General features: G+C 47.5%; 1 protein-coding gene across 3 annotated transcripts in view; it reads right to left on the bottom strand.

Moving 5' to 3' along the window:
* Positions 1-16,578, bottom strand: part of LOC147108365 (cyclic AMP-responsive element-binding protein 3-like protein 3) — a 143,303-nt gene extending 126,725 nt beyond the window's left edge. Inside the window, exon 1 of one of the 3 annotated variants that reach the window (XM_086004966.1) lies at positions 16,389-16,578. In XM_086004966.1, coding sequence (XP_085861092.1) covers positions 16,389-16,409 — 21 coding nt within the window. In that variant the 5' untranslated portion in view covers positions 16,410-16,578. The remainder of the gene's footprint in view (positions 1-16,388) is intronic. The other 2 variants (XM_086004967.1, XM_086004965.1) reach the window with 2 other exon arrangements.
* Positions 16,579-22,224: the final 5,646 nt, after the last annotated feature.

Below are 22,224 nucleotides of genomic sequence, written 5' to 3'. Positions count from 1 at the left end.
GCTGTAACCATTCTATGATTCTATGGAAGCCTCTTTTGTAAACTCCATTTTGTCTTAACTGCATGTGAACAGGTTTCATACAATTCATGAAACCCAGCAGTTACAGCAAGGTGGGGACTGCTGCATCCAGGGTCCCTGCCTAGCCCACCCCCTGCCTCGAGGCCTCCGATCACCACCCCCGCCCCCCGGCAGACAATCCCCCCTGCCCCAGCGATGATGCTGAGGTTGGTCACAATCTTCCAGTAGCCGGCCACGATCTTCTCTCCCCCCACCGATCCTCCGGTGGCCGGCCACAATCGTCCCTTCACCCCACCCCCCGCCATCATCGAGCCCCGATCCTCCCTTCCCCCCTCCCGATCCTCTGCCCAACCACCCGATCCATTTAACGGCCCGACCTGACCCCCGATGGGCTACCCACCGCCCCCCCCCCCCACCCCCGATTCAGCCATTTAACAGCCCGGCCCCCAAGCAAACCCTCCCACCTATCTCTGTGCGGCTGCAGGCCTACCCACCCGCGCCAGCCAGCCTCTCAATCTGGCTGGCTGCGGGCAGGAAACCGAGGCCTCAGATGCAAATCAGGCCCTGCCATTAAAGTCAGCAGGGCCTGCGGAAAACCCGGCCTCCCGGGTTTCACGACCACCTCAGAGACACCCCGCTCTGCCCCCAACCCGCCTTCCTCCTCAAAATTCCAGCCAAAGTCTTCACCGTCATAGCTCAGCCTCTGGCGCACCAGAGCAGGGAGTGAACCAGGGTCCATCTGAGTCAGTACCACACCAGGCACCCACTGAATCATCAGGGGCAATAAAGAGCAAAGTTTACCAGGGTGAGCATCACCTCAGATCTGTAACAAAGTAAACACAGGATGTTTCCATCTACTTATTATCTCACCATCTACAACACAGAGTAGCAAATACTGGAGATGATATATCTAGTCAAAGCATTCCTTTATACGCTGAAAGTTCGCTGTGACATTAGAGGGTTTCTTGTCTTCAGTACAGCTGATGTAGAAACAGTTGATTCAAGGACATTAAGGATGAATATCTAATCTATCCTCAAATTATTGCACCTCAACAGTACTAAATACATCGAAATCAGCTACAGCAATGATCTCTTTTCATTTCCCTACTTTAAGTCTCCGCCCCCCTCCAACCTTCCTCCTATCAGCTTCCAGTTGGTTTCTGATTGACAGCACTGGTGACCAACCCTGTGATGCCATGAAACTTCAGTCACGTTCTTAATCACTGCAGTGAACAGAACGTGACTGAAAAGTTCAATTTTATTCATTCTCAGGATGTGGGCATTGCTGGCAAGGCTGGCATTTAGTGCCCATCGCTAGTTGCCCTTCAGGCTGTGGTGACACAACTGAGTGGCTTGCTAGCCCAATTCAGAGAGAAGTTAAGAGTCGACCACATTGGTGTGGGACTGGAGTCACATATAGGCTCCGACCGGGTAAGGACGGCAGGTTTCCTTCCCTAAAGGGCATTAGTGAACCAGTTGGATTTTAATGGCAACCTGACAGCTTTCACGGTCACTTTCACTGATACCAGCTGTTTATTTCCAGATTTGGTGAGAAAGGGTTATTTTATCTCACTCTGGGGAAGGACTCCTCTGTGTTCTGTGTGTAACATAATTGTAAGCCTGCTCTTTATAAATAGGTTCATGGTTTAGTTACGCATCAGAAAGAGGTAATCACCCCCCTCTGTTCAAATCCTTATTCAACACCTTGACGGACTACTCTCACCTGCCTTGTCCATTTTATTCGGAGAAGTCAAGCTGCCCTCTCAGTGCAAATGCAGGCCAAATATTTTGGACTTAATGTTATGGACTTCAGTGTGGGTTAGCAACTAACCTCGGGGCCAAAGCACATGTATCCTGAAGAGGTCACCCCACTATTATGCTGCACAAATTTCGATCACAAAGTCTCCAGGCAACAGTTAAATCTTTCTCCGAGGCTACAAGTTTGAGGGCTGGGGGCATCCAAACTGTTTGCAACCCTATTTGACCCTAAGCTAAGCTTCAGACCTCATATCCTCTCCATTACCAAGACCGCCTACTTCCACCTCTGTCATTTCGCCCGTCTCCGCCCCACCTCAGCCCATCTGCTGCTGAAACCCTCATCCATGGTTTTGTTACTTGATTATTCAAATGCCCTCCTGGCCGGCCTTCCGTCTTCCAGGCTCTGTATACTTGAGCTTGTCCAGAGTTAAGGTGCCCGTATCCTGGCTCACACCAGCAGGTTCACTCAGCCCTGTGCCAGTTGGCCTACATTACCTCCCAGTCCAGAAATGCCTCAAATTTAAATTTCTCATCCTAACTTGGACAAAAGCAGAGTTCTCAGAGGGGTGTAGAGCTGGAGGAGGTTACAGAGATAAGTGTGTGTGACGCTTATAGGAAGTGCAGCTGGACTTTTAATGTTTTAGCAGTAAATTGCCCTGATTCCCACATTACAACAGTGACTACACTCCAAAAGTACTTCATTGGCTGTAAAGCGCTTTGAGATGGCCGGTGGTCATGAAAGGTGCTATATAAATGCAAGTCTTTCTTTTTTCTTTATGATCAGTTAATAAGTTTGTTTAAATACAGGATTTGTGACAGAGTTGGGAGACAGAGCTCAGAAACTAACTCCAAAGGATCGCAGACCGGCCAAGGACTGCAACTGTATCATTACAGGCCATTGTTTACATACAAGATTTCCATTCTAATTGTTTACATAGGAAGTTTCAATGTTAAGTGTGACATAAAAGCATGACCATAATTAGTGATAAGAAGTTGGACAAGAAGTGCACCCATACACAGGGGGGGATAAATGTATGTGGTTTGCGCTGCACATTAGTGCCACAAGATGGCGCTAAAACACCGTTGATAGCTGTAACGCCACCTGATGGCGGTTCCAGCGCCGCACGCCATATCGGTGTTGCCAGTAGCGCTGCCACTGAACGTGATCACCGGGGACCTCACCATCACGGAGATCGTGACGTCAGTGAGTGTGCAACGCTCACTTGACACCCAGTCTCCCAACTTCGTTATAGCCAATGAACCTACCGGCTGGAGAAAACAACGACAGGTTGAGGCAGCGGGCAGAAGCAGGAAGCCGGCTCCAGGGATGCTATTTAAAGTGATCCTCACCAATCACTAGGACCTGACAAGGTTTTGAAGTTTGAGTGGCTATATGCTACTTCCTGCTACTGGAAGAGTTTTCTTTAGTCATTTCAAGGTTTTTTGGTATCGGGGAGTGTTGTGGCAAGTACAAGACTCCATAATTATTTCTGAAAAGCTTTAACCTACAACACTTGCTAAAAGTCATGGGGGCTGTACTGGCAGCGGATTTCGTCCTCCAGGATCTACGGCAGAGGGAGCACAGGCAGCGAGAAAGATGGGAACAGGTGAGCAGAGGGAGGAGGAGGGCCATCAGGGCTCTCAACAGGAGGCCTTATCCTCCTAGGGTATTCCGACATCACTTCTCCTACCTTCAATTAAGCAAGGAGCAGTATATCGGGAGGCTCCACTTCACCAAGGAGGTGGTCGCAGACTCTGCTACCTCCTGCAACCAGACCTCGAACCTCAGACCAGTGTGAGCACAGCTCTCCCAGTGGCAGTCAAGGTCACCGTCGCCCTCAATTTCTTCACCAGCGAATCCTTCCAGTCTGCAACAGTAGATATAGCTAACATCTCGCAGTTCACCGTCCATCGCTGCATCCAGGAGGTCACAGAGGCTCTCTACAGCAGGAGAAGGGATTACATTGGCTTCCTGATCACCAGAGAAAAGCAGGCGAGCGTGCATGTCGCTTTGCCAGGATAGCGGGCTTCCCGATGCTGTAGGGTGTCGTCGACTGCACCCACTTGGCTTTGCGGGAACCCCGTAACAAACCTGAGATCTTCTGTAACCGCAAAGACTACCACTCACTTAATGTGCAGTTGGTGTGCGACCACACACAGCGAATCCTCAAAATGAATGCCCGCTATCCTGGCAGCAGCCACGATGCCTTCATCCTGCGCCAGGCCGGTGTGCCAGCACTCTTCTAGTCACCACAGGGGGCTGGGAACCTAAGTGTGGGCCAAGAACAGAGAGAAACAAAGCTGGAAGTGCAAGTTAGATAAGTAGTCAGCAAAACTAGTAGGGAGCAGAAACAAAGGCCAACAGTAAAGAGGGTCAAAGTGCAGAAAAATATTAAACAGGCAAAGTTGAAGGCACTTTATCTAAATGCACGTAGCATTCGCAACAAGGTGGATGAATTAATGGCACTAATAGAAGTAAATGGGTATGATGTAATTGCCATTACAGAGACATGGTTGCAGGGTAACCAAAGCTGGGAACTGAATGTTCCAGGGTACTCAACATTTAGGAAGGACAGACAAAAAGGAAAAGGAGGTGGCGTAGCGCTGTTAATAAGGGATGAGATCGGTACGGTAGAGATAAAAGATCTTGGCTTGGCAGATTGTGATGTAGAACTGGAATCAGTTTGGGTGAAGCTAAGAAACAACAAAGGGTGGAAAACATTGGTGAGAGTTGTGTATAGGCCACCAAACAGTAGTGGTAATGTAGGGCACAGTATCAATCAAGAGATTAGAAGTGCATGTAACAAGGGCAATACGGTAATCATAGGGGACTTTAATCTACATATTGACTGGGCAAATCAAATTAGCACTAATGGTGTGGAGGACGAATTCTTGGAATGCATGCAAGATGGTTTTCTGGATCAGTATGTGGAGGAACCAACCAGGGAACAGGCATTCTGGATCTGTGTAATGAGAAAGGGCTAATCAATAATCTTGTGGTAAAGGGGCCTTTAGGGACAAGTGACCATAATATGAGTGAATTTTATATTAAGTTTGAGAGTGATGTAGTCCAATCTGAAACTAAGGTCTTCAATCTAAACAAAGGAAACTACAAGGGTATGAGGGACAAGTTGGCCATGGTCGATTGGGAGACTACACTAAAAGGTATGAAGGTGGACATACAATGGCTAACATTCAAGAAAATAACGCATAATTTGCAACAAACGTATATTCCTCTAGGGCATAAAAACCCAAAAGGAAAAGTGATCCAACCATGGCTAACAAAAGAAATTAAAGCTAGTATGAAGTCAAAGGAGGAAGCTTATAAAGTTGCTAGAAAAAGCGGTCAGCCTGAGGATTGGGATCTTTTCTGAAATCAGCAAAGGGGGACCAAGAAATTGATAAAGAAAGGGAAAATGGAATATGAGCACAAACTAGCGAAAAACATAAAAACGGATTGTAAAAGCTTCTATAGGCATGTGAAAAGGAAAAGACTGGCGAAGGTAAATGTAGGTCCTTTACAGTCAGAGACGGGAGAATTTATAATGGGGAATGAGGAAATGGCAGCGAAATTAAATAAATACTTTGTTTCTGTCTTCATGGAGGAAGACACAAAAAACCTCCCAGAAATACAAGAAACCCAAGGGTGTGGCAAGAAGGAGGAACTTAAAGAAATTAATATTAGTAAAAAAAACAGTACTAGCAAAATTAATGGGACTAAAAGTCGATAAATCTCTCAAGGACTGGATGACCTATATCCTAGGGTTTTGAAAGCGGTGGCCATTGGGATAGTGGATGCATTGGTTGTCATCTTCCAAAATTCTATAGATTCTGGAACGGTTCCTGTAGATTGGAGGATAGCAAATGTAACCCCGCTATTTAAGAAAGGAGGGAGAGAAAAAACGGGGAACTACAGACCTGTTAGCCTCACATCAGTAGTTGGGAAAATGCTGGAATCTACTATAAAGGATGCAATAACTGGGCACTTAGAAACTAATAGTAAGATTGGGCAGAGTCAACATGGATTTATGAAAGGGAAGTCCTGTTTGACAAACCTATTGGAGTTCTTTGAGGATGTAACTAGTGGAGTAGACAAAGGGGAACCGGTAGATGTGGTGTATTTGGATTTTCAGAAGGCTTTCGATAAGGTCCCACACAAGAGATTGGTGAACAAAATTAGGGCACTTGGAATTGGGAGTAATATGGATGAGAATTGGTTAACAGACAGAAAACAGAGTAGGGATAAATGGGTTTTTTTCAGGATGGCAGGCTGTGACTAGTGGGGTACCATAAGGATCAGTGCTTGGGCCCCAGCTATTCACAATCTATATCAATGATTTGGATGAGGGGACTAAATGTAACATTTCCAAATTTGCTGATGACACAAAGCTAGGTGTCAGAGTCAGTTGCGAAGAGGATGTGAAGAGGCTTCAAGGGGATCTCAACAGGCTCAGTGAGAACATGGCAGATGGAATATAATGTGGATAAATGTGAAGTTATCCACTTTGGTAGAAAAAACAGAAAGGCAGAGTATTTCCTAAATGGTGAAAGATTGGGGAATGCAGATGCTCAAAGGGACCTGGGTGTCCTTGTACACGAGTCACTGAAAGTGAATGTGCAGGTGCAGCAAGCCATTAGGAAGGCAAATGGCATGCTGGCATTCATTACAAGAGGATTTGAGTACAGGAGTAAAGAAGTCTTACTCCAATTATATAGGGCCTTGGTGAGACCACACCTGGAGTACTGTGTACAATTTTGGTCTCCTTACCTAAGGAAGGATATACTTGCCATAGAGGGAGTGCAACGAAGGTTCACGAGATTGATTCCTGGGATGGTGGGACTGTCGTATGAGAAGAGATTGAGTAGACTAGGCCTGTATTCTCTTGAATTCAGAAGAATGAGAGGGGATCTCATTGAAGCATACAAAATTATTACAGGGCTTGATAGGGTGGATGCTGGGAGAATGTTTCCCTTGGCTGGGAAGTCTAGAACCAGGGGCCACAGCCTCAAGATAATGGGTAGGCCATTCAGGACTGAGATGAGAAGAAATGTCTTCACACAGAGGGTGGTGAACCTTTGGAATTCTCTACCCCAGAGGGCTGTGGAGGCTCAGTCATTGGGTATATTCAAAACAGAAGTCGATAGATTTCTGACTAGTAAGGGCATCAAAGGATATAGTGATAAGGCCAGTGAATGGAATTGAGGCAGAAGATCAGCCATGATCTCATTGAATGGAGGAGCAGGCTCGAAGGGCCGAATGGCCTACTCCTGCTCCTATTTCTTATGTTCTTATGTTCTTATACATCAAGCTTGAGGGTGACTGCTCAGAGACACGGGCTATCTGCTCTCCACCTGGCTCATTACTCCCCTTCGCAACCTCAACACTCCTGCCCAGCACTCATATAATGAGAGGCATCAAGTAGACTATCGGCCTACTGAAGCAACAGTTCCGCTGCCTTGACTGCTCGGGAGGAGCCCTCCAGTACTCGCCGGAGCGGGTGTCCCATTTTGTGGTGGTCTGCTGCATGCTCTACAACTTGGCCAATCATGATGGTGCAGCCCTTGTCACCAGGGATTGCGGGACCGCCTCAGAGGACGACAAGGCAGATGAGGAGGAGGAGGAGGACAAGGAGGAAGAGGATGAGGAGGAGGAGGAGGAGGAGGATGAGGATGAGGAAGAGGAGGATGAGGAGGATGAGGAGGAGGAACAGGAGGGAGGGCGGAGGCAGTGAGACAATCAGCCTTCCGCTGGAGATCTTCCCCCCGCTGCCACCAACCTCATAGTTCCCCAACCCCGCACAGCCCGCTTCTACCTCCTTCCCAAGATCCACAAACAGGACTGCCCTGGTAGACCCATCGTTTCAGCCTGTTCTTGCCCTACGGAACTTATCTCTTCCTATCTTGACTCTATCTTTTCTCCCCTTGTCCAGTCTCTTCCCACCTACATCCGCGACTCTTCGGACGGCCTCCGCCACTTTAACAGTTTCCAGTTTCCTGGCCCCAACCGCTTCCTTTTCACCATGGACGTACAATCCCTCTACACCTCCATCCCCCACCAGGATGGCCTGAGGGCACTCCGCTTCTTCCTCGAACAGAGGCCCGACCAGTCCCCATCCACCACGACCCTCCTCCGCCTGGCTGAACTTGTTCTCACATTGAACAACTTCTCCTTTAACTCCACTCATTTCCTCCAAATCAAAGGTGTTGCCATGGGTACCCGCATGGGTCCTAGCTATGCCTGCCTTTTCGTGGGCTATGTGGAACAATCTTTGTTCCAGTCCTACTCGGGTCCCCTCCCTCACCTCTTTTTCCGATACATTGATGACTGTATCGGTGCCGTTTCCTGCTCTCGCCCCGAACTTGACAATTTCATTCACTTTGCCTCCAATTTCCACCCTTCCCTCACCTTCACATGGTCCATCTCTGACTCTTCCCTTCCCTTCCTCGACTTCTCCGTCTCCATCTCTGGGGATAGGTTATCGACCAATATTTACTACAAGCCCACTGACTCCCACAGCTACCTGGACTACACTTCCTCCCACCCCGCTTCCTGTAAGGACTCTATTCCATTCTCCCAGTTTCTCCGCCTCCGCCGTATCTGCTCCGACGATGCCACCTTCCACACCAGTGCTTCAGACATGTCTTCCTTTTTCCGCAACCGAGGATTCCCCTCTACCGTGGTTGACACTGCCCTCGACCGTGTCAGTTCTATCTCCCGCACCTCTGCCCTCACCCCTGCCCCTCCCTCCCGGAACCACGATAGGGTTCCCCTTGTCCTCACCTTTCACCCCACCAGCCTCCACATTCAACGGATCATCCTCCGGCATTTCCGCTACCTCCAAAGTGATCCCACCACCAAACGTATCTTCCCCTCCCCTCCCCTTTCAGCATTCCGCAGGGACCACTCTCTCCGAGACACCCTAGTCCACTCCTCTATCACCCCAAACAGCCCTTCCCCTTTGCCTGGCACCTTCCCGTGCAAGCGGAGGAGATGTAACACCTGCCCCTATACCTCCCCCCTCCCCACTGTCCAGGGCCCCAAACACCCCTTCCAGGTGAAACAGCGATTTACTTGTACTTCTCGCAATCTAGTATACTGTATTCGCTGCTCACGATGCGGTCTCCTCTACATTGGGGAGACCAAACGCAGATTGGGTGACCGCTTTGCGGAACACCTCCGTTCAGTCCGTAAGGGTGACCCCGAGCTTCCGGTCGCCTGTCATTTCAATTCACCACTCCATTCCCACTCGGACCTCACCGTCCTTGGCCTCTTGTACTGTTCCACGGAAGCTCAACGTAAACTCGAGGAACAGCACCTCATCTTCCGATTAGGCACTCTGCAGCCTTCCGGTCTCAATATCGAGTTCAACAATTTCAGATCATAACCTCGGCCCCTATTTCATTTTCACTTATATTTTTCCACTCCTTTCCTTTCCGCCCCCCCCCCCCCTTTCCTTTTGTTTCTCTCTCACACCTGGCAGCTATCTTTTGCCCTGCCAGTACACTTTACACCTAATCACAGCCTATTACCATCTCGTCTAGCTTCTAATCTCTTTTACTTCTTTTGGTTCTTTTATTCTTTTGTCCGATCGCAGCCCTGCCTTCGATCTAGTTCCTTTTCTCTCCAGTTTTGAAGAAGGGTCAAACCCGAAACGTCAACTCAAATTTCTCTCCACGGATGTTGCCTGACTTGCTGAGTTTTTCCAGCATTTTCTGTTGTTATTTCAGCCTTCCGGACAGGCTGCCCATGACCAGCTCATCAGACTCCGATTCGCATGAATGAAACCCCAGATCCCCGTAGCTCACCACATTCCCATCATACAATCCCTGTCTCAGGCCATATCACAGCATCCTCCTGGGCGCAAAGGTGAAATGAGAGAGACCACAAAATATTCCAAGTACAATTAATAAATTATCTATAAACATATCACACATATCACATGAATCCTAATAACTAATGACCATTGTGCCTTCCATAGTTGAATAGCTGTCATTGTGTGCAAGGCATGAGATGTGGGTGTGAGTGTTGTTAGGTAGAGATTGTTGGTGAGTGAATGCTGGGGGTGTGGTACATTGAGCAGTGTGTGAAGCTTGTGGTACAGATGGTGGTATGTAGCATTTGTTGAAGCCTTCACTCACCCTGACCACCCGTGTGAGCTTGTTAAAGTTATTCCTGCACTTGGTGTGGGTCCTGGGGACCACAGTGCTGTCTGTGATGTGGTGTGCCACCTCCCTCCACACAGTGTGGCAGACTTATGGCAAGGGCCTCCTGCCAGTTGGTGGGTACAGGACCGGTGTCTTCTCTTCACCGCTAAAACCAATGCCTCCAAAGCTTCATGGGAAAAGCTGTGAGCTCTCTTCCTGGGGCGGCGATCTGGCATCAGGATTTGTAAATAAGTGCTACTTCTCCTTCTCCTTCGATATATGGTTGTTGAGGCAGCTGCACACCCAACCATGCTGAGAATGAGGTGCAGCATCAATGAACCTCCCCTTTAAGTAGTGAAAAAAGCCCGTGGCAAGCATTACTTGCGTTTAGACTGCACCTGATATTGGTCCAGCTTTTCAGTGTAACGCCAATGAGCTTGAGCTTTTGGACAAGAATCATGACTGCAATCATTTTAATGAGGAGTGAGGACAAATTTTGCGTGCATCATAGACGATTTTCAGGTGGCGCTACTTAACCATTTTTAGACTAAACACTGCCCATTTCTTGGCTAGAACGAATATATATATATAATGTATATAGTATTATATATGATAACATTTTGTAGAGAGTATGGGGGAAAAATTCAGTTGTTTGCGCCTCCCGTTAGCACCTTAAGAGGGCGCTAATGGGGCGCAAAGCAACTAGCGCCCGGGCACGGCGATGTTTGCGCCACTCGCGAAATTAACTAGACATTTTGCGGCAGCACTAAACACTACCGCCACGATCTCCTGCACCGGCAGATCGTGACGTCAGTCGAGTGCGCAACGTCCCGTTAGTGCCCCGGACCGGATATTGAGTGGCGCCCCCTGCCTTACCGCATGCCGCTAGCAACGACAGGTTGAGGGGAGCGTTTTGCTGTCAGAAAGGGACTGGGGGAGCGCTATTTAAAGGCAACCGCTTCCTGCCTTTTTTTGTCAGTGGCATTTTTGCACCACGCATTCTGAGAGAGAGAGAGACTTCTGGAGAGATTCAACACTGTGTGAAGGAGTTTTGAGTACTGAGCAGCACTTTGCAGGTTTATTTTGATTTGCCCTTCCTCTGAGGTAGCGCCTCGCTCCTCGGCCTTTGCGCCTTAAGACAGGTGTGAAGCGCCTGATTTAGCGCTCCAATCACCTCCAGGGGTGATAAAAGCCAAGTTTGCCGTCAGAGGCGATAATTAGCGCCAGGCGCTAAACTTTGCGCACGGCCGATAATGGCGCCCCAAGCAGGGCGATACTGAATTTTTCCCCCTATATATTTTGATTTAGTGTGAATACCTTTTTAAATATAATTTAGACGGATTTTCTTATTGTGCCTGTTTTTATGATTGAAATTTTATTGGACTGAGTGATATATTACGTATTACAAATAAATTTGATGGAAAATTAAAATGTTGTGGGAGTCAGGGCTAAGAGGATCAGAGTTGCAAGTCAATCACATGTTAAAGTCAACCAATCAGAGATACGTAGAAACAACTTGCATAGATTTGAATAAATTTGTGGATCATTAGAATAAATTTGGAAATGATTAAGCACGAGAGCTAAACGTTGCAGAGATGCATGACAGAAAGTGCGGTGCAGTAAATGTTGATGGCACATTATATGCAAGTTTTTTAATATAGATTGTACAATACTTGTAAATTGAATATTTCACTATTATCATTCCAGTTATAAAATGAATCATTTTGGCTAAATTAGAGAAAAGTTGCAGATACTGAGAAACACATCTGAATGGAGCATTAAATATTGTATAGATGGAAAACACCTAGGAGTTAAAAAGTCTTAAATATCAAATTTATATTCAAATGGTACCTGAAAGTCAGGTTATCTTTCATGTTATAACTGCTGTATTGTCATTTCATTACAGAATTACAGAAAATGCCTGTAGGCCGTGCCAATGCAGTGCACTGATGTCACACGCTGCTCCAAGCTACTCTGTAGCATTCTGGTGACAAGCTTGGGATTTGAAAAGGAAGACTGAGAGAGGTAACCAGTTTTAAAGGCCTAGAAATTGAGTTGGTGCTGCGCCAGGGCTTTAGCGCCGGAAATTTAGCGCCGGCGCTAAGTCCCCCTGCGCGCGCCAAAAATTCAGTAGCGCCGCGCCCAGACGGCTGCCGGCGCTACTGGAGGGTGTCAGCGCCTCGCAATGGGCGCTGACTGCCGCATTGCGGCGCTAATCCGCCGCTGCGGCACCCGATGCGGTGCGGCAGGCTGGGGAAGTGCAGGCCTCCTCCTTCCATTAAGGAGGAGCTGCCTGCACCCAACCGCTGGCCGTTGATCTGTGGAGAAAAATGAGCCCGGCACCTCGGAGAAGTGCCGGGCTCGCGGCCCACACGCATCTGTGCCGCGGGGGGGTGTTGGAGGAGTCCGGGGAGGGAGGTGCGGGCAGGCGGCCGCCGGGAAAGCGGCCGGCCGCCGCGCGACCTTAATGCGCCGGCGTTAAGACCCGTAGCGAACTTTTGAAAAATCGTTGGTTGCGGCTGCCACGGGCGAGGCGGCCGCAACTCAATTTCGGCGTTCGGGCGCGTTGCCACGGCAACCGGGACGCTGCGCACACCGATGACGTCATCGGTGCCGGCGCAGCGCAACCGGCTAACGCCGATGGCAGCGCCCAAGTGAATTTCTCAATCGGCTGTACTTGCGGCGCTAGGCCCTCTAGCGCCTCAAAATGGGCGCTAACCCCACTCAATTTCTAGGCCAAAGTCTTCCAAAGAGTGGGTTAGAGTAGGAGTCAGTGTGATAAGTCTTGATTCCTGCACCGTGAGGAATCAGGGAGGAACAACAACATGTAGAACGGGTTATTTGGAGCTTAAAAAAAAGAGAATTCGCATTTATATAATGCCTTTCACCACCTCAGGACATCACAAAGCGCTTCACAGCCAATGAAGTACGTTTGAAGTGTAGTCACTGTTGTAAAAAACGTGGCAGCCAATTTGTGCACAATGAAGTCCTACGAACAGCAAAGTGATAATGACCAGATCATCTGTTTTTAGGTGTTGGTTGAGCGATAAATATTAACCAGGACACCAGGGGAGAACTCCCTGCTCTTCTTCAAAATAGTGCCATGAGATCGTTTACGTCCATTTGAGAGGGCAGACGGGGCCTCGGTTTAACGTCTTATGGACAGCACCTCCAACAGTGCAGCACTCCCTCAATACTGCACTGGACTGTGCGCCTAGATTTTGTGCTCAAGTCTCTGGAGTGGGGACATGAAACCCGTGACCTTCTGACTCAAAGGCTAGGCTGCTGCCCACTGAGCCACAGGTAAGCAAGAACAAAAGGAGAACGTTACCAAGAAATTACATTTCTACAGCGTTCCTCACGACAGAAAGGTGGACAGGGACCAGATGCGAAAAGGGGGAGAAGTGAATGGGGCTGGTGAGGGCTAAAGCATGATCATGTGACTACCAGGGTGAGTGAAGGTGAACTAGATGGGCCGTGGTCTTTTTTAGTCCAGCAATCCATCATGCCACCTCCAGCAAGGGAGGTGGCATGATGGAGAGATTTTGAGATGGAGTTCCAGTGGCAGAAGGAACAGCGGCTGATGCTGGAACAGAGGGAACAAGGAGTAAACTGGTGTCTGAGGAGAGGAGGGTGCATGCAGAAAAACACCGTGACAGGGGATCACAGAGTTAGGGTAGGGCAAGGTTATGGAGGGAGTCGAACAGAAGGATGGGAAACTTATAGTCGATCCTTTGAGGTACAGGGAACAGGTAGAGCATGAGAACATCAGGAGTTTTAAGGGTGGAAGACTGTGTGGGAGAGGTAGCAGTACTCTCAATAAGCTGTAGTTCATGGAAGGGGGAGGCCAATGAAAAGAGAGCATTTGAGAAGTGAAGCCTCAAGGTGATGGATGAGCAGTAGGGGCTGAGGCAGGCAATGTCCTCGTGGTTGTAAAAGGCAGTCTTGGTAATGGGACATAATGTGGGGAGGAAAGCAAGGCTTACCACCTCCAGGTTAGATAGGAACATCAGGATTGCTGGACTAAAAAAGACCACGGCCCATCTAGTTCACCTTCACTCACCCTGGTAGTCACATGATACAACGATACTGGAGTTGGTGACCAATCACAGCAATCAATCTCTATCAATGAGTCTCCAACAGACCCAGACATGAGGTGAGGAAATTCCAGTGGGGGAGGGCTTTGGGAACCATAGGTCCAAAGTCACCTGTTCCTCCCAAGCTCGCTATACTCACCACATCATGTCTCAAATTATTCATATATACTGTATCTCAAATGCCAAAGGTTAAGGGAGGTTGGTGGAGTCAGTTCAGAGGAGCAATGAGTTAGAGAAAAGCAAGAACTGTGACAGAGAGAGGTGTTGGAGGAGAGACAGGATCATCTATCAGACAACACATTTTTTCAGATAACTTGAGTGTAAGACACGTTCTAAGAGAGCTTCTCCAGATACGGGAGCGGCATTGACACTTTTCGAAGAGGAGGAGGAGTTGTCCTGGTGTCCTGCAACATTCCTCCCCCAATCAACACCACCAAAAGCAGACTAACTGGTCATTCACATAATTGCCATTTGTGGGATCTTGCTGTGTGCAAAATGGCTGCTCCGTTTGCCTACATAACAACACTCACTGCATTTGAAAGAAATGGATTAAATGTGAAGCCCTTTGAGATGTTTGAGAGAGGTGTGATAAGCTGCTGTATAAATACCCGGGTGGAATGGGGTGTTATAGAGAGTTAGAAGATGCAGAGGAGCAAAGAAGTGGTTGGCTTGAAGAAGGACTCAAACTTTTTTTTTGACGTCTTTACAATCGGAGAATTAAACCAGCACGAGGAAACCAAGCATTGGTCTTGTTCTGATTTGCCTGGAAACTTGACATCATAATAATGCATTTATGATCTGCCTTGCCTTCTAATAATTTTACAGATCTGAGTAGAAATATGAATTCTGTTTCTGGCAGTGCCAAGGCAGAACCAGAATCCTCTTGGATTCAGGGCATTAAAAGCCAATGTAATCACAGCATCAATCTGAAAGAACGCCAAGTCCAAAAGTCTATTACGTGCTCCCTTTAAGTGTTGAGCTGATGTTTGTTCAAGAATTGCATATTATCTATTTTTAACAACTCTCAGAATCTCAGACTTGCAAACTTTCAGGGCACTGGCTATATTTTTCTCAGTTCTTGCTGCTTTCAGGCCCTTATTTGAGTTGTGTGTGGGGGGGGGGTCGGGGGGTCAGGGCGAGTTCATAAGGGCATGAGACCAGGGCCATTTTAACTCCTGGGCCTCAGTATCAGGTCAGAGGACTGATTTCCGTCTGAGCCTTCCCCCACCCGGGCGGGATTCACAATTGGCGTGTGGCGGGAGCGGGATTTCGCCCAGCAGGATGCGGTCACTGGAGATCCATGGGAAAGGTCCTCGGCACCAAGGTAAGTTGTCGGGAGGATCGCCTGGAGGGGATGGCAGTCACGGCAAAGGGGGAGGGAAGCCTGGGATAGGGGAGGCTCAAGGATTCCTTGTGGGGCCTGGAGGAGCACTCCTGCTCCACCTGACCCACAAATAAACCTTAAAATAAAATGCTTCTGGGCCCTCTCTGGCGCCAACTTGTGGGACTGGGTTTAAAATGGTATCGGGGTCCGAATGACATCATCGGACCACAACTTTTAAATATTAATGCAGCCCCCGTCGGACTATGGCGGGCACCCTCCCTGCAACCAGAAACATTGCAGTTCAAATGGCGGGGGCGGGAAGGTGCCGGGAGGGACGGGGGTAACATCGGACCTCTCGTTTCTGCATTTATATGTTTCAGGAAATAAACCAGGATCTTTTTTGCTGTGTTCACACTGTAGTACCGTAATAAGTTAAAGCTGACAGCCGTGGCTCAGTCGCAGCACTCTCTCATCTCTGAGTCAGAAGGTTGTGGGTTCAAGCCCCAGTCCAGAGACTTGAGCACATAAATCTAGGCTGACTGAGGGAGTGCTGCACTGTCGGAGGTGTCGTCTGCTCTCTCAGGTGGACATAAAAAAAACCACGGCACTCTTTCGAAGAAGAGCAGGGGAGTTCTCCCCGGTGTCCTGGCCAATATTTATCCCTCAACCAACATCACTAAAACAGATGATCTGGTCATTATCACAGTGCTGTTTGTGGGATCTTGCTGTGCGCAAATTGGCTGCTGCGTTTCCTACATTACAACAGTGACTACACTGCAAAAAGTACTTCATTGGCTGTAAAGTGCTTTAGGACATCCTGAGGTTGTGAAAGGCGCTATAGAAATGCAAGTCTTTTTCTTAAGTAATTTTGCAAATGAAAAATGGCCCAAGTTATCGGAACTTCCACAAGGGTTTCAGTCACCATGAGTTCTATGCTTCAATCTCTGTCTGAACTTTGTCCTGTTTTAGAGCTTTGTGTTTGAACAGAGCTGATAAGTAAATGGGTTTATTTATTTGAAAAATGATTTAAATTCAAATGAACGTACCTTCCTCGTGACCAGCGTCATTTTCTGAACCTCTAGTATCGAACTAAAAAAACAATGTTCTTCTGTTTTCCCGTGTTTCGGAAACTTTTCGCTCCCATCCACTCACCAGTGCACCCTCTCCCTTTCTTTGATTTGATCTGTGACTTAAGTTGAAGTCCAACCAGGCAGAAAATAGGCTCGGGTGTTGCGACATCAGCCTGCCCTGCTGATTGGCTGCGGACTGGCTGTGAGCAAGGCCAACGTGCAAGGAAAGGCAGTGATTGACATTAGAATCTCACGTAACTTGCTAAGAGCGCCAGGATGGCCTGCTAGAATTGCTGGCCATCCAATAAATGGGGGAGGAGAAAAGGGGGTTCCTCAGCTCTGCTTTTACTGTTCCTTAAACCAAAGTACAACGCCCTTAATATGAGATGAACTTTAAACCATGATCCCAACTCACCGAAGAAAATGCATGCTTCATTAATTACTCCAATATTGTATCACTATTGCAGCACACAGACATATTTTATTAGTTTGTTCACTGATAACTCTCATTTACTGATGAGGTATGATTATAAGGTACGAGCTCTTCTTTAACCTATCACTCGGGCGCCATTTTCCTCTCAAAATAGCTCACTCTGAGGTACAATCTCATCCAAGTGGCCATTGTGAGCCAATGTTGGTGGGCTATTTGGCTTTGGGGATTATCACACCCGAGCCTGATCCTCTCCTCACCCAGCGCCCACACACGGGCCATTTCTTTCAGGAGTCACCGGAAGCCAATGGTGACATTGGTTCATTCAGCGTAGGCCGAGGATCAAATCCAAAGCCTTCATTTTGCGCGTGGCTCAACATCCCGCAATGGCACACATTGACCCACAGACCGACCAGGGTACGCCAAACAAATAAGCCACAGTTTTTGCCCATTGGTCTCCACATGACGTCACGTGTGTGTTTAGACTTTATCGGCCTATCCTTGCGACCAATATGAACTGCACGATCTGAGGTTCTGCAGCTCCTGATTGAGCTGATGAGCACCTCCTCTCCAGCCCCAAAAGCAGATCCAAAAAGTGGCAGAGACCCAGAATAAAATGGTCCAGATAGTCCACCAAATCCACCACAAAGATCATATCAACGTACAAAAATGATAGGCAGGAAAAGACCAGCTGGTCCATCAAGCTTGCCCCACATTCTTGATGGTTGGAGCATCATGACTAAATACTTCCTACCGCCCCACCGCACCACTGCAGCCATGAAATCTTCTATGAGAAGCAAAAATCCAGAGAAAAACCCAGATCTTGATTTTCAAAGCCTGACTTTTTTTTTTAGCAGGGTTAGTTCTGAAAGAGGCTCCAGTCAGCCAGTGTAACCCAGTCAACATTTGACTTTCTTTTATTTATTCATTCACGGGTTGTGGGTGTTTATTACCCATCCCTAATTGCCCTTGAGAAGGTGGTGGTGAGCCTCCTTCTTGAACCGCTGCAGTCCGCGTGGTGAAGGTGCTCCCACAGTGCTGTTAGGGAGGGAGTTCCAGGATTTTTACCCAGTGACAATGAAGGAACGGCGTTATATTTCCAAGTCAGGATGGTGTGTGACTTGGAAGGGAACTTGGAGGTGGTGATGTTCTCATGCACCTTGTCCTTCTAGATGGTAGAGGTCACGGGTTTAGGAGGTACTGTTGAAGAAATCTTGGCGAGTTGCTGCAGTGCATCTTGTAGATGGTACACACTGCATGTGGTGTATGTGCCTTTAAGAGCAATTATGGTGTATGTGCCTTTAAGAGCCCCAGGTGTGCGTAATGCCGGTAATTGCCACTTGGGCTATATAAGCCTGTGTATTGTGTATATCCTTTAGAAACCCCCCCCCAGACTTGCTTAGTAAATAGCTATGAACCAACTCCTGTCTTCAGTGTCTTTATCTACACACGGACACTACAGTGGCGACGAAGTGGAAACGGACTTACCTGCAATTCGGCAGCACCTCAAGGACATCGATTCCTCCAGCGTCCAGAAGACTCAAGGAAGTAAGAGAAACTGTGGTTTCACCAGCTGGCCAAGCTGGTGACAGGTACTGCGTTAATCCTTCCTGGGCGTCAGGCTGGAGCTCCAGCGGCGGGCTCTACAGCTGAGACAGGCAGCGAAATCGGAGGCAAGCAATAACGGACTGGGAGGGTGCACTCGAGAGACGGCCGGCGCGGCAAGCAGGTCAGCGTTTAGACCTCCGTCGGGAACGAGTCTCCAACAGTGAATAAACTGAAACCACAGTAAAACAGCGTTGTTATCGGTAGCAGCGGCGGGAAAGCGCGGGAAGCACCATATCATTGCTACAGAGGAAAAAAAAAGCGCGGGAAGCGCCATATCTTTTCTGAAATGCCTAAATCTGGTAATATTGAGGCTTTTGATGGCGAAATAGAAGATTGGACCACATACGTGGAAAGAGTAGAGGTTTATTGCACTGCAAATGGAATAACAGATGAAAAAAAAGCTTCAGTACTTCTGAACTTAATGGGCGCGAAGACATACGGGCTGTTACGAAATTTAATCACTCCAGCCAAACCAAAGGACAAGACTTTTAAAGAAATTGTTGATACCCTGCAGGAGCATTTAAACCCAACACCGCTGCTGATAGCTGAACGATTCAAGTTCTTCAAGAGAAATCAACACAAGAATGAAAGTAACACTGATTACCTAACCGAATTAAGAAAGCTATCAAAGTACTGCCAATTCGGAGCAGGACTATCGGATTATCTTCGAGACAAATTTGTTTGCGGTCTCTTAAGTGAAGGAACACAAAAAAGACTGCTTTCTGAAAAAGATTTAACATTGGACAAAGCTTTCAGTATGGCTGTATCATACGAAGCAGCAGCAAAAGGAGCTGCAGAGATACAACAAGAGACACAGGACTTCGGCACCCATAAAATGACACAGGAGTTCGGAAGATGTTATCGCTGCGGCAGATCCACCCATAACCAGAGGGACTGCTGGTTCAAGGGCAAAGCATGCAGGCAATGTGGTAAGATTGGACACATTGCACAGGTATGCCAATCTGGACAAAATAAATCCACTGACAGAAAACAAAAAATCAATAAAGAAAAGTACAGGAAGGTACAAATGATGACGGACAATAGCTCCGAAGACCAGAATAGCGATAGCGACTCCGGAAACAAGAGACTAAGCTGTCTCAAATTACATAATGTACTTGCCAAAGAGGATTACCAAACCATTTGGGTTACCCTCACAATAGCAGGGTCCCCAGTTAAAATGGAGCTAGATACAGGATCAGCTCTAACCGTAATAAATCGACGAGATTACGAGAGGCTATTTTCGCATATACCTCTAAAAGACACATCCATTATCTTAAAAACATATACGGGGCAGAAAGTCTACCCCAAAGGAAAAATAAGGGTGCCTGTGGTATACAACGGCAAAGAAATACAAAAGTTGTATTTATACATTCTACAAGATGGTGGTCCACCGTTGTTGGGACGTGAATGGATAAGGAAGATACGTTTAGACTGGCACTCCATTCAGGCACTGACGGTGACCAGTAAGGAAAAAAACAATGATGACATCATACCTGAACGATTAAAAGACATCTTGGCCAACGCCAAAGAAGTGTTTCAAGAGAAACTAGGAACCTTGAAAGGCATCACCGCCTCAATAAAAGTGGAAGATACAGCAATTCCAAAATTTTTTAAGGCAAGACCGGTGCCATACGCAATACGTCCGGCAGTCGAGGCAGAGCTGAAGAATTTGGAAAAGGCAGGCGTATTATCCAAAATAGATTGGAGCGAATGGGCAACACCCATCGTTCCAGTCATGAAAAAAACTTTGAAAAATAACTCTGAGGAACAGAAAAAAATTTGCATCTGTGGGGACTTTAAGGTGACTGTAAACCCGGTCCTTCACACGGTACAGTATCCTCTTCCGAGGATAGAAGATATTTTCGCCTCACTATCCGGAGGGAAACGTTTCACAAAAATTGACTTGGCACAGGCATATCTACAGATGGAGGTTGAGGAGACCTCTAAAAAGTATCTCACAATAAACACACACAAAGGCCTGTACCAGTACAATCGACTGGTTTTTGGAATAGCATCAGCTCCAGCTATCTGGCAAAGAGCTATGGAGCAAGTCCTGCAAGGGATTCCGGGGACTCAATGCTACCTAGATGACATCCTTATAACAGGAGAAAACGACAACGAGCACCTTGCCAATTTGGAGCAGGTGCTCACTAGGCTGAAAGAACGGGGCCTACGAGCAAATCTCCCCAAGTGCGAATTTTTCCAAAATCAGATATCATATTGTGGCCACATAATTAATAAGGAAGGGTTGCATAAGTCACCTGAAAAAATTGAAGCAGTTATAAAAGCCCCAGCACCTGAAAATGTTTCACAATTAAGGTCATTCCTGGGATTAATAAATTACAATCATAAATTTTTACCGAACTTATCAACTATTCTACACCCTCTTAATGATCTTCTACAGACAGGAGTGATTTGGAAATGGAACGAAGACTGTAAACGTGCCTTCCATAAATGTAAAGACTTAATCACATCCGAGAAAATTTTGGCTCATTACAACCCATCACTACCAATCAGACTGGCGTGCGATGCATCCCCTTACGGCATAGGAGCGGTATTGTCCCATAGATTCCCTGATGGCTCGGAACGGCCGATAGCTTTTGCGTCACGCTCATTGAACTCAGCTGAGCGTAACTATGCCCAGATAGACAGGGAAGCACTCAGCCTGGTATGGGGAGTGAAGAAATTCAACCATTACCTACACGGACAAAAATTTACCTTGCTGACTGACCATCAACCCCTCATCTCCATATTCAACCCTAAAAAAGGTGTCCCCATTATGACGGCACAAAGACTACAAAGGTGGTCCCTTTTTCTAGGGGCACACCAATACAACATTGAATACAAAGGGTCAAAACAGCATGGGAATGCTGACGGTTTATCACGCCTACCGTTGCCAACGATAGAAGAGGCACCTACAGTAGACCCAGTAGAGATATTCCACTCTACCATAGTGGAAGGTCTACCGGTGACAAATTCTGCCATTGAAAGGGAGACAAGAAATGACCCTACTCTCTCACGGGTCTACGATTTAACAGTGAAGGGATGGCCAGCACATGGCGAACCACTGTTGCCAGCATTCTCGCAAAGAAGAGAACAGCTGTCAGTGTGCCGAGGAACCTTGATGTGTGGATCCAGAGTGGTGATTCCACCCAAACTCCAGGATAAAGTGCTAAAGGAGCTTCACGAGGGGCATCTGGGTGGAGTGAAAATGAAGAACCTAGCTAGGGCGTTTGTATGGTGGCCAGGTATCGATGGAGACATCGAAGACATGACCAAGAGCTGCCTAGGATGCCAGAAGGTCCAAAATGCTCTGCCACAGGCCCCTCTACATCCATGGGAGTGGCCCTCATCTCCCTGGCAAAGGGTGCACATCGACTTTGCTGGTCCATTTATGGACTCAATGTTCTTAATCGCAGTTGATGCACACTCCAAGTGGCCGGAGGTAATAAAGATGTCCTCCACCACCACGGAAAAAACCATCACAGTATTAAGGACCATATTTGCCAGGAATGGGCTGCCGGAGCAGATATGTTCTGATAATGGACCGCAATTTGTGTCCGAAGAATTCAGAAAGTTCTTAAAGAACAATGGGGTAAAGCACTACACGTCCGCCCCATACCATCCCGCCACCAATGGACTGGCTGAAAGGTTTGTCCAGACCTTCAAGAAGGCCATCAAGGCCATGGGTAATGAAGACATAAAACTTCAGCACAAGGTGGATAACTTCTTATTTGCATATAGGAATGCAACGCATATGGTTACTAACCAAAC

The sequence above is a fragment of the Somniosus microcephalus genome, chromosome 13 (genome assembly GCF_052327205.1).
Source record: "Somniosus microcephalus isolate GS21.2 chromosome 13, FLI_Smic_1.0, whole genome shotgun sequence".
Taxonomy (NCBI): domain Eukaryota; kingdom Metazoa; phylum Chordata; class Chondrichthyes; order Squaliformes; family Somniosidae; genus Somniosus; species Somniosus microcephalus.
This window is presented reverse-complemented; position numbering and strand designations above follow the sequence as displayed.